The sequence below is a fragment of the Aulonocara stuartgranti genome (assembly GCF_965226115.1).
Source record: "Aulonocara stuartgranti genome assembly, chromosome: 10".
In the NCBI taxonomy this organism is placed as follows: domain Eukaryota; kingdom Metazoa; phylum Chordata; class Actinopteri; order Cichliformes; family Cichlidae; genus Aulonocara; species Aulonocara stuartgranti.
In genome coordinates this window covers 16,097,918-16,113,130 of record NC_138946.1, presented here as the reverse complement: position 1 = coordinate 16,113,130, position 15,213 = coordinate 16,097,918, and the positions used below count along the sequence as shown (strand labels likewise).

Sequence of the window (15,213 nt, the reverse complement as noted above, 5' to 3'; positions counted from 1 at the left end):
AAAAAAATGCCAGAGATATCACAGTTTGTCAAGTTGTGCACCAGCAAGTTGAGCTACGAGAATTAACTGAGATGGAAAGAATAACACAACAGAAAAAGACAGCAATCATGAATTGGCCTCCCCGGAGACCAGACCTGAACATTATTGAAGCATTTTGGGATCCTGTTCGCAGAAAACGGAACAAAAGGCAGCCAACATCCAAAGAAGAGCATTGAATGTCTTTCCAGAAGTCTGCAGAACTGTTCCTGAAGACTACTTAAAGGAATTAGCAGAAAGCCTGCCTAAGAGAGTCCTTAGGGTCTAGTAAAGTGCTATACAAATACATGCCATTTACCATTTTACCAGTTCAGGCTGTGTTATGTTGACACATAGTTCGTTTTCATAGCAAAATATTATGAAATGAGTCAGTGGCTCAAGACGTTTACAGTACTGTATATATTTCCATAATTACGCATAAAAACATTATTCATCCATGTTATGTCTTTTTGGGGGGATTTTGATCATACATACAGCTTCATATCTTAAACCACTGATTTCTCAGCTAATATGGGAACTGATTTTTGATTGAAACTTGACGTATTTAATTCTGTCTATCTGTTATGAAGCTAATGCTCTTCTTAATTTATCATGCTCTAATTTGTACTGCTCAGTTTCCACATTTTCACAGTTTGTGAGAGTTTTAAAAAAGGTAAAAACAGGTGTTTTGGAAGCTCTTTGGATGGAAATTTAAAAAAAATGTTAATGGTGGAAATGGGGCAACAAGAAATGAACAAGTCAAGCAGTAAAAAAAACCCACTTTTTATTGTTGTCATAATGTGTCTAATGTATAACCTTTACACAACAAAACGTTTCTCTTTTCACATTTTGCTACATTTTCTTCTCCTGTTTCCTTTTATCACTATTTACATATTGAAAATTTTTCTGAGCATTATTTAAATAAACTGGTCATCTGCGACACAGGGGGTTGAAATGCTGAAATGTGTCCTTGTTTGTTTGTGTGGCTTTTTGTGAGTGTTCAGTGATGGTGCGAGCATGTCCACTGCAGCATCCCGATTCCAAGCCAGCCCGTGCACACTCTCACGCCGCTTCGAGGGTCTCCTGCATTAACTTTCTAAACTGATTTAGTTTTGGTGAGGTCACGAGGCCCTCGACATGAGTGCACAACGATCACAGGTCAGCACGTGTTTTGTGTAGGAAACAGGAAACAAATCCCCATAAATACTATGAGTTCTGTCGTTTGACATGAACTAGCTCTGTAATACGGCATGTGATGGTCTTAGCATGTGCGTAGCACAGCAAACACAAATAAAAGAATGAACGTGAATTCAAGCTTCAAAAAAGGATCTTCTAAAGTAATGTTTATTTGTGCTTTTCATGTTTTTAACTTTTTTCCTGACCTTAAGAAAGGTTGTTTTAATTTCTGCAGCTGAATCAGAACAGGCAGCTTAAGCCAGCTGAGGAATGATCTTAATTCACTCTATGTGAAGACTGTATTAATCAATCCAGATCCTGATTTGAGGGGAAATGTCTCTGTTAATGTTTCTTCTTAACTTCGAGACCCGTGACTCCACATGCAGTGGGAGGATGTGTGGGCAGGTTTGAAGCGGGCCTGTATTTTTTATAGAAGCAAATTATAAAAGTCTTGCGCTTGCATTTTTTTAAATCTGTTTTCTACATTTTCTTTTTTCTCTAATAGAAACCTTTTTTTTTATCCCTTTAACCCAACTTACACTCTCAAACTTACAGTGCCTTCACACAAACATCACCTCCGTCCTTTTCGCTGTAAAATTGTGACTATCCCAAAAAATATCCTGCAGTAGAATGAAAGGTAAAACCGGGATAAAGATTTTATAGAATCAACCATCGAAAGGGGTACAGATGCAATTTCCTCAAATCTGTCGAATGGTCACTTGTACACATTCATAAGCATTCACAAGAGTGAATCCTCGTCAATAATATTCAGACCAGTTCTTCAGACCATGTTTACATGCACATCAGGCACTGCCATTGGTGTACTGGGAAAGCTTATTCTCCAGGTCACAGATTCTCTTCTCCTGAGACAACACTGTGGCCTTCAGATTCTGAATCTCTTCCAGTAACCTCTCAAGCAGCTGAGGCTGGAAAGGAGAAGAGGGGAGACAAGTGTGCAGAAGGATAAAAGGGAAACAGAAAGGAAAAAAGACTGTGATAAGAAGGTGAAATTAAGGAAAATGTTTGAAGAATAGGTTAAGGAAGATGACTAGGACTAGAGGAAATCAATGAAAACAGGTGAAAGCTTTGAACAAAAAAGGTTGTGGGCAGATGGAATTACAAGAGAAAAGAAAACAGAAAAGGGTTAAAACAGAGTCACTTTTTGTTATTGTTGTTGTTTTCTTTTCTTTCTTTCTTTCTTTTTTTTTTTTTTACCAACAGTCAGATTACAGGACTAAGAAATCATTCAACTGTGCTGTACATGGTTATACATAAGATGTATAAAAATACATCCAGGCTTTGGGAGCCTATAATGTGAATGCAGATTAGTAGAGAGGAGTCATCTTATACTGCTAAATTAATGTTGAAAATAGTTCATGTGCAGGAGGTGCAGGAAGTGGGCTTACCGGCAGGCTGTTGGTGTCCAAAGTGGACATGCTGCGTCGGGTGGTGGGTCTGGAGTCCAGGACGTTCTTCTTCACCACTTTGAGCTCTCTGCTCTTCGGCGGCACGTAGCCCTGCCTCATGGACACCAGGATGGGATCTTCATCTCGGCCATCAAGCCACTCCTCGGGTTCCATGGCGGGCTCGGGTCCTGCTGTGTCTGGGTACAGATCATCTTGAAAGAGGTCCGACTGTGCAACAGGGAAGATCAAGGGGACAACAGAGACGTTTGTGTGAAGTAAAAAGTAAAGCTGCAAGTTCATCCCTAATATCAAACATGTGTATTTGTCCTCCACTGGATAGCATCAGAAACAATCCACAAACACTGGGAGCAGTGTGTCGAAGAAGCCTTTCGTTGCACTAAACTACAGCTAAGAACCAATCACTGTGCAGAAGGAAGCCTCACAAGGTGCTCGTGGCAGGATGTAAACATTAATGGTTTTCCATTCAGCTGAACTGTATTCAAATGAAACTGCAGCGACAAAGGTTGATTCGTGTTTGAGTTTTAAGGAGCCAGATAGAAGTGTGGTGTGACAAGTCCAGGATTTCTGTTTCGATAAAGTATAAGACTGATATCTTCATCTTGCACCATTGTCAAAGTCAAACACAGCAGAGCATGAAGACCATAATGGAAGGGTGAGTCAGGCTTACTTTTCTGGGCACTGTCATTGTGATGGGCTCACATTTCTTGTCAAGCAGCTTATACAACCTGATAAGATGAGAAAAGAGGACACGGCCACAAGTTATCACAGTTGTCGTTGTACGTATTTTTAAATGTCTGTCTATAAGAACTGAATAATCAATCTCACCTGCAATCAGTAAGTCACATAATTGTTTATCACATATGGAGATGTATATGAGAACTATATGGAAAAAGGACTACTTTTGCAGCTTTCTGCAAAGACATAAACTATCATTTCTGATATTTAGAAATGTCCATGTCAGAGAGTTTATGGTTCATGAGCATTTAGCAGTGTTTAGAGAATACAAAGCATTCAGTGGTGAAGCTTTTAAGGTGAACAAAATGGAAATTTCCAATATGAACACTTGTGCTAAGTAGAAAATTAATGGACCAAATTGTCTGCAATAATAACTGATGTAATAACTACTGCATATTTGTTTCATTTATCTGAAGGCTAAAATGGCAACACATCCATTAAATCAGTGGAATCACTAAAACATGAAAAGGGCTGTGAATCGCTGCTGCAGATATGCCCAAATATAGTCGTGTGACTATTTATTCTTTGACATCTTGTGATATTGATTTTCAAAAACTAGATTTCAAACAGGACCAAAGATTACTATTTCAATCTGCGAGCACACGAGCGCAGGCATTACCAAAATACTAAAGACAAAGTAAAAAGGCCCAAAAAGGAGAAGCTGAGATGGAGGTGGGTTGCAAAGCAGTTTGCAGAGACAACAGCAACTGTAGGGACGCTGGAGAAGCTGAAACTTTTATAGCAAACTTTATAGTGGTCTGGTACTTATACAGTTATTTTCTAGTCTACCTGAGCACTTAAGGCATTTTTAAATATAATTCCTAAAAGAATTTAGTTTTTGGTTTTATATACCTAAGTGTGTTGACCTCATGATGACACTGACACTCCAGTGGATGCATTAGGGGTAACTTTAGGCTAGTATCTTGCCCAAGGATACAACCCAGTCAACCTCCAGCTGAACCACAGCTGGCTCATTCACCTTCTTACACGGTTAAGTTGCACTCAAGTTGAAATCACTGCAAGATCAGCATCTTACCTGGCAATCTCACATTTGCTGACATCAACACCTCTTTTGGGCATGAAGCCCATCCCTCTCTGGGGCTCCTTGCTGCTGAAGGTGTTGAGGTAGTGAACATACGGTGGTTCCTCTGTGATTTCAAAGTACCGGACACTGCTGTCCCCCTAAACACACACACATGAACAAGTGTAAAAACAAGTGTGACTGTGTTAGCATTAAGGCTGATAATACATCTACAATTAAGTGTAAAAATAAGTCACAGTTATATGTCTGTACCTTTCCACAGAGGTAGACCATATTTGCATCTGGATCGTAATAAGGTAACAATACTCCATTACTTGTGTCCAACTCCAAAAGTGCAATAGGTTCCTCAAAATTTGTCTGTGGACAATAACAAGCTGTGAGGAAAACTGACAGGTTTCTGTGTAGATTCATATTATAGTGTGTATATTTTTACAGCCACTCTGTGAAATGTAGTCATTTGTTACCGGGTCCCAGAGGCCGAGCTCTCTCTGACTCATCCTGGTGAATCCTGTAGTGAAGATGTTTCCATCTCTGGTGAAGATTGCTCTCATTGGCCTGATGCCCTCATGTGGAGCCAGACGTTCCTGTTGGTCAGCAGAGAAACAGACATTAGTAACATAACTACAACAATGTAAGAGCTAAAGATTTCAAGTTAATCCTTATTTTCTGTCTCTGTGCCTGTTTAATGAAAGTTTGTGTTTCACTGTTTCCTGAAGTCAAGTAATTATATGGAGCTAATATATTCTTGAACAATAAGAAAAATAAAAATATAGTCACCAGAATAATTGTGCTAATTATTTATAATAATATATACCAATAATATATTTTGAGACAGCTTCTGCATTATATTAGTTTATACTGTGAAACAGTATACTTTTTACATGATTTCTTAGTTTTTTGCATATTTGTCTCACATGAAACTAACACAGCCTTTGATGAAAAGAACACTAACACCAACAGTCAAACACGGTGGTGGTAGTGTGATGGTCTGGGGCTGCTTTGCTGCCTCAGGACCTCAACAATTTGCTGTGCTTTCACATGAGCTTAAACAGGCTATTCAGCCCCTCCAATGTGGTTGAATTAAAACAATTATGCAAAAACAAATGAGCCAAAATTCCTCCAAAGCGGTGGGAAAGCCTTTTTGCCAAGACGAGCCATCTGTAATTTCTACTCACGCACCGCCACCACTTCTCTTTTGCGGGGATCACAGACACGCAGACGTCGATCCTTACAGGTGGTGCAAAACAAGCTGCCGTTACGGTTCCAGCTGACGCTGTAGATGAGGTCTGGATGGTCGTCCATGGAGATGAGGGGTTCACCTGTCCCCACGTTCCAGATAATTATCAGGTTGTCACTGCCTGGAGGGTGATGGAGTCGAAACACAGATAGACATCCTATTCAGGTTTTGTTGTAATTTACTGTCACATAGGGGGCCCAAAAAAAGATATGAAGGATGTCATGAAAACATAAGAGGACACTGGAGGTTTGTGTGTTTCTGTGTCCTGCCTGCAGTGAGTAGTATGTTGCGTGCGGTGGGGTGCCAGCTGACAATGCCGACTCGTTTGGAGTGTCCCTCCAAGACCACCACCGGGTCTGACAGGGGGCGGGTCAAAGCGTGATCTGGAATTTGCCACACCTGGAGACGACACAGACACAGCAATGACGTGAGTTGTCCAAAAATATTATTAGAAGTCATTCAAAATTTGACATCAGCAGAATAAAATACATTTCTGTCTGCATCTCAGGAGGAAGATGTCTGCATCACAACACTAATAAACTAAAATAAAATAAAATAAAATAAAGAAAGTTGTCCTGCAATAGAGAATCAACAACATCTGGCATTACGTGTAATATCGGAGCCTTTCTGCTTTGTTTCTCTTCTTTTCACTTACACGTGACAGAATTTTTGGTATTAAATTCACTGCCACAGATTTATTGTGGAGCTCACTCATTTTAATTGAACCATAACTCTACTGACTGTTATTACAGAGTTATATTTATGTTGCCTCACAGCCATCTATTAAAGCTTACACCTGTGTGCAGCTCCAGTACACTGACGACTGTGCAGATAATCGGAAAGGGTTTCCCTTAATGAAACTGTTTGTGCTTTACCTGCTGCTATTCGTTAGAAGATAATTCAGATTATCTATAAAAAGCTGAACTGCTGCCAGACTTTATCTGTTGGTAGATATTGCGTTGGCCCGTGTCTGTTCACATGGGCTATTTAGTTGCACTCAACCAAAGCCTGCTCAAACATAACTGATCAAAAGTAGCGGGACGAAACATTCAGAAAGGTTCCAGTGCCAAAGATCTCTCACTTGCTGAGCTGATCTAAATACAATACTGAGGTAGTGGCTGTTTAAACCATAAACATATCCATAATCAATACATAAAGCATTATTTTATCAAGCCCAAACGTGGCTAAAACTCTCACTATTGGGCTACTGAGTCACAAAAACTTCAATTCTCAATTCATCTGCTTTATTTAAAAGCAGCTGCTCGTGTCAATGGACATTAGAACACACAATACATTATTCTCAGTACATATTCAGTTTGTTGGAACTGGGTCTTTACAGTTACAACACACAGCTGTTTAAGGCACATATGTTCAAGAAGTCGCGCACAAACACAGACCCATACTCACGACTCAAATGAGCCTGCGAGATGACACAATGACGAGTCTCTGTGAACTTGACGGAATGACATCACAGCTCACAGCAGCTGCACACGTCTGTCTGAGTGCCGGACACAAACAGAGCTCACAAAGGCAAACACACGGCACTCAAACAGCATCGGAGCAGCTGCTGCCACAAGAGAAGCCACGATTCAATCACTCGATCGCGCAAAGATTCCTGCAATGTCACTATGAACAAGTGGGTGACTTTTGGTCTCCGTGACAACTGTGCTGGTGCACACATGCTGAGACATGTTGTCATTATACAATCCAGAAAAAGGTGCAAAGGGCACATGTATAACTAATGTACAATATATATTATCTAAATATATAGTTTATATGTTTTATTCTACCTCAAACTACTTCAGCCATAGGAATTAGGAGGGTAAGTAGCATCCAGGCAGTGCTTATCAAATGCACTCGGTGATCAGCAAGTGTGAACGCCTCTAAAAAGCAGAAGTTTGGAGCAATCGGTGTGTGTTAACATGGGGTGCTGGAGCCTATCCCAGCTGTCATAGGGCGAGAGGCGGGGTACACCATGGACAGGTTGCCAGTCTGTCACAAGGCTAACACACAGAGACAGACAAGCATTCACACCTATGGGCAATTTGGATTAATCAGTTAACCTATCCCCACAAACTGAATGTCTTTGGATGGTGGGAGGAAGCCGGAGTACCCGGAGGGAACGCATGCAAACACAATTTATGTATCTTAAACCTGAATATATTTGTTTGATTGCGGATTGGATAAAAGAAGACATCAGATGATGTTGCCCTGAGGGAATTTTTGTGAGCTCAAACAGATTTCCATATCAAGGCCAGAAATATTTCCTATCTGCTGTCCAAATCAAGATCACCCAGAAATTATCTTTGGAGTGTCATTTTTGCGTCAGTGGAGCAGCTCATCACACTGTGAACACTTAACCCGGTTCTCATCTCGTGCTTTTAGAGCAGCTTACAGCTCTTCACATACTGTAAGTAATTACTGCCTTTTACTAGTGTGGATTTTGTCCCAGAAATAACAGTTTAACACTTTGTCTGACCGCAGCTCGGCCAGGAAACACTGTGGTCCAGGGAATTATCCAGACATTAACTAGTCTTATCTGAAGAGCTGAAGCCTGTTTATATCTAAATTAACTCCAGAACAAGGACCACAAATATGCATTATTTATTTTAACACAGTCTTAGAAGAAATTTGAAACAGCGCAGGAATGCTGAATAGTAAAATTAGCTGGGACACACAAAATGTCATGGATTATAAAATGTTAAAAAAAAACAGCTGATATAATGGGTTTAAAGGATGTATAACCTTGTTTAGTTTCACATCAAGTGCTTTCATAACAGGCAAGTATCATGGCACAGAAATATAAAGACCTCACAGTGACCCCTGCTGACTGAACTCAGTCATGAGACATCTGCAGTGTATCACAAACACCTCTAAAACTCTTCTGGTTTCCGTCTGCCATCCTAAACTCAGCAACAACAATAATGTAAGATGAGAATGCAAAGTGTGTTTACAAAGCCCCAGCTGCTAAACAATATGGAAAAGGTAAGCCACATAATCAGTAAGGTGACGTGATTTTAACACATTAAAATCCCATTCCTGCTGATGTGAGGTGATCAGCACCAGATGGAGCAGGACATGATCGCAGATACCGATACTTTAACTATTTTCCATATTTCTTGCTCACGTCTCCTTATTTCCTGCATGTTTGACGAGAGTTTTGCCCGATATGATAGGATACTGATAGGAAAATACTTGACAACAAGCAGGGAAACAGGTCATGAGGAAGCTGTCGTATTGTGGATGCCATAGGTTTGTAGATGCATTACAGCAATGAAGCCGGTCACAGGCAGAATGCTTTGATCAGCCTTACAAAATATCATGCGTGGCCTGATGGAGAGATAGAGATGACGCAGAGCAGGTGGGTGGAGATGCAGACAGGTAGACGCACTGACGCGTAGACTGGTTCTCTTAACTTGTTGTTCATTTAAGAAGCAGGAAGACGTGACAAACTCAAGCTGTGAAGACCTCTATGACTGCTATCTGAGTCACTGAATAACAAACTCCTCCACATGCATCTGCAACTTGTCTCTCCCACCACACACACACACACACACACACACACACACACACACACACACACACACACACACACATACATTACCATTGCAGTGCAGTCCTCCGAACAACTGGCCAGGATATTGTCGTCATGAGGGCACCAATCGATATCCAGGACGGGTCCAGAGTGACCAATCACCAGCGGGTAGTTCTTATCCACACGACCTGTCTGCAACACAGAGGACTGAGTTAGGACTGTGTTTGTATAACGGGTCACCATTAATAATCAATATTCATTCATTTCTTTAAAAAAGGTCAAAATAACAGCCTTAAGCCCAGTCAGACATCAGCACAGCTAGGTTAAAAAATTAAAACAACTATTTTCCCTCAATGTGAAACAGTCCTGGAATAATTAGCTTAAAAGTTAATTCTTGATCTCAGACATAGTGGGTATAACCATGAGGTCCGTTTTAATAGCTGCTCTCCAGATTTTTACCATCTTCCTCAGTGGAAGACTCTTAGTTTTCAAGAATAAGTAGATGTTATATGTGAGATCAAGAGCTGTGATGGGCCAAGAGATTTTTGTTCAGGTCTATTTCCTGATACATAAACTCATAGAATTGAAATAGGGTGTACTTTATTCTTCAGATGACTGTACATGACTGAGATTTAGTTGGATATATTTGGAGAGCTCCTTTTAAGCTAATATAGATTGGAAATGGGCAACCGTTTGAGAAAACATATTTAATACCATCAAATATTTTTCTCAAAGGTGTATTTCTGATCTTAAGTGAACCAGATGTGGCAGGAAGAACCTTTTGAAACTTGTCTCAAAAGCAGATGTTTGAAGACAACCCAATGTTCCCATGTTCCCTGTTCCCATGGTTCCTTTCATGTGAACATGTGTATCAGCTCTTAGATATAACTCCGTCCTGACACACACTCAGTCACACTCCAAGAGTGGTGTATTTATAGCCGAGTGACGAGGCGTTGAAAGGGGAGTTTTTAATGTGGCCTGTTGGGGACTCAGTGGGGGGAAGAGGAGGATGGAGAGCACATTGGTGTGTATTAATAGCGCGTCTGTTCACCGTGACTCCAGTAAATAATCATGTCCATTCCCTTAGTGCCTCAAAAAAACCTCTGCATTGCTTTGTGTCCTGCTGCTCTTTTTCATTAATTAGCACCTCTGAGATGCTGAAGAATCCCACCGGGTATGACCTTATTACACCCACATACTGTTTATGTTTTCTTCTTAAATCTCGGAAATGTAAAAACCGGTCGCTTAACCTTTTGTAGTCGAGCTGAAATACTAACCTTTGTGTAAGCTTAAAACACGAAGTCCAATTTCCCCCCCAAATTTCTAGACTGGATAATGTTAACTTGTTCTTGTAACTCTGGGCAGTGATTGGCTGTGTAGTTCAGTTTAATTTCTGCAGTCTTATTACAACAGTGTGAAGTGCGCTGAGCTCGAGCATGAACTCTCACCACGTTAGATGTAAATCAAAGGTGGATGTTACATCACGCTGAAATAAAACCCAAATCCAAATATATTTATCCAACTTAGCCCTGAAAATGAATTAAACACATTTCACTAACCAATATCAGGATCACTGGGTCACTTTTACCCTCCCAGTAAAATATTCACACAAGTTAACTACATTTCTGGTGTCAGCTTGCACTGTTAGCATCACGTCTAAGAAAAGCAGCTGATTTCTTATGAATTGCATGTCTCAAAGGATCAAACACTGACTCTTCTGTGTATTTCAAAATAATTACTGGACCACAGGACAAAGGAATTTGCCAAAAACCTTGCCGTATACAAGCAACACTTCAGCTCCTAGCGAAAGCTAAATACTACCAGACAGTCTTTTACTGAGACTAACACTCATGAATGAAAGTCCACCTCTGATCACTGTGCTTCAGCAACACTGAGAAACAAAAACAAAGTGTATAAGCTGTTTGTAGTTTGCCGTTTCTGCTGTTTTTAAGATCTAATTCTGAGTGTTCTTCTTTAAGGATACTATTTATTGGATGGCTGGATTTCCTGCTGTAAAAGTTGTGTATTTAAACTTTAGGCAAAATTACACACATCAAAAACAGTGTCCACACTCATTTAAGCAGTGCTTTCACTTAACAATGCCAATTCACGTACACCAACATCCAGAAAAGCACCAGATATGCACTTCTTTTTCTTTTCTTCCTCTTATAGAGCAATAATAGTCTGCTGTTTCTCTTTTAAAACACAGACAAACACGTAATAAAAGTATATCTGCTTGCAACACGCACACAAACACCACTCAGCAGCTCAACGACCATAAATAGCTCGATATAAATAGAAAGAAAGAGCCAGTTGATCAGCCAGAGTTCATCTAATGTAGATCATGAATATCTGTACATGATTTAATGTCAGTCATTTAGATACTCCTGCAGATCAGCATGAGACATGTAGAGCCATGCTGTCAATGTTCCTAGAAATCCTTTTTCCCAGAACAGAGCTTATTACAGTCACACTTTCATTTACACTCTACATCACACGGAGAAGCAAATGAGGTGCTATTAATTTTTATTGTGATTTATTGGAACGCTGGTCGACTGAGAATTGATTCAAGCACAAAAAAGCTAAAAACATGTCAGATATTTGAGTGTTACATTTGAATCCCTCCAACCCTCTGACCTTTACTGACCTTAGAAAGGGGCAGGACCAGAAACGCTCCTCCTCCACTGGATTCAACGATGACTGCCAAGAACTTTGGATTGACGGCGCAGAAGGAGCTGTCCCATGTCACCTTGGACACACGAATGTCATCGTAACCCTGCTCAGCCTTTACCGCCTGGCCGAAGACGTGACGAAACTTGCTCTGCCGCACGATGCTGCGACTCATGGCTGAGGAAAGGAGAGGGCAGACAGGAAAGAAATGAAGAAGAATTAGAGACCGCAGAGAGCGGCGATGAAAGTTTAGATAAAGATAAAGGAAGGAGAGGATGAAAAAGTAGAGCTATCTGAGGAGTTTAATGTGTCTGCTGTACATGAATGATTTCAGGGGATTTCATTTGGAATGATGTGTCATAAACGGAGACAACAGAGAAATCTGTTAATTACAGTGAAGCACATGCCTCAGTCTGTGCTTTTAATCTGTGGGTTTAAGTATTTATATAACTGCTTATTTAATGCTTAATTACTACTGTAATATGTTTAGGCAGTTTTTGCTGTTTTGAAAGTTGAAAATGACTAACTAACCTCTTTTTGGTATTTATTTTATTCGTTGAAAGTATTTGCAGATCAAACATAAATACAGGATAGTCAAAAGTTATATAAAGCGTTATTTTTTACAACATGAAGCAGGTGCAGAATGGCGAGATTGAAAGTTTGTTCTTTGACATGTCCTGCGATGGACTGGCGACCTGGACTGGTAGAACCTGCTTGTACAGTCTATGACACAGTAGGCTGTGTAAGCAGTTTTTTTGTATTACACTCACTTTTTCATAATTACTGTTAGGCAGTAAGCTTGAGGTTCTTTCACATTAAACTGCAAACTTAACAGACTTAATAATATCGTATTTCCATTTACTGACAGTACATTTTCTGCACTGTTTCATTTAAAAATGACAACTTGATTTTCTGACTGCCGCCTCACAGTGAGAAGTTTCTGAGTTTGAACTTTTGGCGTGGAGTTTTCATGTTCTCTCTGTGCTTTCATGGCTTCTCTCCGGGTACTCTGGCTTTCTCCCACAGTCCAAAGACATAAGTGTTAGGGTAATTAATGGTTCTAAATGTGTCATAGGTGTGAATGATTGTCTCTGTGTTAGCATTGGTATTTGCCTGGTGACCTGTCCAGGGTGTACTTCTGAACTAGATACGCAGTTAAGAACATGGATGGATTTCTGTGTGTGGACAGTTCTCACAGTGGTTTGTACAAAAACTGTGCTGTTGCTGTTGCTGTATGTTGTTACTATTATTTTCAACATTACAATTTCTGAGCTTCTAATTAAAAAAAAAAAAGTCTATTAAGTAAATAAATAAGAAGAGCTCACTTATTTTGCCACAGCACACAAAGTTCATGACTTATTTATTATTTATATTAGTTATACTGAGTTTGCATGCTTTTTAAGTGACACCGATTCATTATAGTCTAATCATGCTCTACAATGATTAATACTAACATCAGTGTTGCTTGTTTCTTAATAAACATTTTAATTGCTTCAAACACTGTGACTTTTTCTCCTGTAAATGATGATGAATTCTGTAATTTGATCTTAGGCTGTTTGTTGCTATCCTGTGGCTGTCGCAGGCAAAAGGCCAACCGGACTGTAATCCTCCGAAACACCGGGGGATATTCTGTAACAGTCCTTGCCATTACTGCAGATATTAATAGGTGATTGTCCCACCAAACACTATGTGGCAGCCAAACATCAAAGACAAACACTAAGACACAGAGAACAGATAAAAGGTAGGAGGGGGAGAGAACTTGACAGATACAGTGTCACAGCCCAGCACTTCAGTCACACAACTCCTGTGAGAATATGCCGATTCAAACAGACCTAACATACTTGCAGACTCCACTGGCTTACATAAGGCTAAAACTGAAAGCCCTAGTCTAAAAGTAGGTCTGTATGGGGCCCCTAAGAGATCTGACTAATGCAGTGACTCTGTGTGTTAGCAGGATTACATTAAACTCTAAGCATTAGACTTTTCACTATTCAGATAAAACCTTTGTCAATGATGCTGTCTGACTTTCACAGTAGGATATATCACAATCTGCCCCAAAGTTGACTTATGAGGGGAAAGAAGCTCCTGGAACCTCTGTGAAAGAGTCACATCCCAGAGACCACTTCAGCAAAGCCAACAGTGGGGCATTTAACACCTCATTATACATATTATATAGTTTTTACAATAGGATGTCAAAAAAAAAGAAAGAAAAGAAAAAGAAAGAAAAGACTGTTAATGATCACATAATGACGTTCTCCTGGTCTAATGCTTCTTTTTCTAAGTACACTGATTTCTGTGCTCTACTGTCAATGTCTTGTCATGTAATATAAGCCAAACTAAAACTGAGGCAAAGAGTAGATTTTAGCATCTGTGAAAAACCTCTTGCTATTAATTCCGCCTCAGGTTAATGAGATGGGTCTGCTCTGTCGCGCATGGCACGGCCCTGGAGAATCCAGACAGCGAAAGAATGACACTGGCACTTTCCTAATATAGACATGACAAACTGCACTGTCCTACCCGGGCCGGCCGCTCCTCCCCGGCGATCCCAAATGGTTCCAGAAAGAAGGTCCCGCACCCTGTGTCGTTTTATCACTAATGAGCTGACTGTAAATCTGATCTGCCACTGCGCACAGCCTGCAGAAAAACGCATAAAACACGGGAACAGAGACTGGCAGGGGCGCAGGAGGAGGTGGAGGTGGTGGGGGTAGTCATGTACAAAGTACTCCTTAAAGTATCCCGCAGCTGCCACAGCATGCACGACTTAAGATCAGTTGCCAGAGGCAGAAAAGTGCATAGTCACAACGTCCCGGCTGTGTTTTCGGGGTTTCCAAATGTAAGGACGCGCTCGTTCCTCTCCAGCTGCGCAGTAAAGAAGCTGACGTACCTCTCGCCCCACTGCAGCACAGACACCGACACACATATTAAGAAACACAGTCTCACCTCAGGTTTTGGGGAGACCCCACTTCCCTGGATAACGGTCACGGTTTATGTCGAATGGACTGCTACTCCTCCTCCTCCACCCTCTCCCTCTGCTGCCTTTATTCCTTTTGGATTATATTCCCTGCAATCAGCTGTCCCGGAGTCGGTGCGGACTTTTAGTGAGGAGAGAGCTGGAAAACTGCGCTACGGTCTTCGGCAGGGAGAGACAGAGGGGAGATGCCGGGGGCAGAGCAGGAGAGAGAGAAGGGGGAGGGTGCGGGTGGATGGGTGCAGGGTGGGTGCCGTCTATTTTGGAACAGGTGCGCCTTTGACAAGTGGGGGAGCGCGTTCCCGGGGTCACTGCTTGGGATAGATGAATATGAGTTAAACTGGTAAATGAGCACACCGCTCAGCTGAGCTGGTTTCCAAAGCTGCTTTTAAAGTCCTTCTATTGACA

General features: G+C 40.9%; 1 protein-coding gene across 3 annotated transcripts; it reads right to left on the bottom strand.

The window, feature by feature from the left end:
* Positions 1 to 782: 782 nt before the first annotated feature.
* Positions 783 to 15,213, bottom strand: coro6 (coronin 6). Of its 3 annotated transcripts, none has more exons than XM_082548329.1 (11): positions 14,778 to 15,213; positions 11,815 to 12,014; positions 9,237 to 9,359; positions 5,902 to 6,031; positions 5,575 to 5,753; positions 4,860 to 4,979; positions 4,648 to 4,752; positions 4,390 to 4,535; positions 3,286 to 3,343; positions 2,598 to 2,825; positions 783 to 2,117 (listed from the first exon to the last, which is right to left on the bottom strand). In XM_082548329.1, the coding sequence occupies exons 2-11, from the start codon at positions 12,010 to 12,012 to the stop codon at positions 1,995 to 1,997; spliced, it is 1,410 nt and encodes a 469-aa protein (XP_082404455.1). In that variant the 5' UTR covers positions 12,013 to 12,014; positions 14,778 to 15,213; the 3' UTR covers positions 783 to 1,994. The 3 variants fall into 3 exon arrangements, with proteins under 3 accessions (XP_082404455.1, XP_082404453.1, XP_082404454.1); XM_082548327.1 differs by lacking the exon at positions 14,778 to 15,213 and adding an exon at positions 14,355 to 14,770; XM_082548328.1 differs by lacking the exons at positions 783 to 2,117; positions 14,778 to 15,213 and adding exons at positions 2,124 to 2,275; positions 14,355 to 14,770.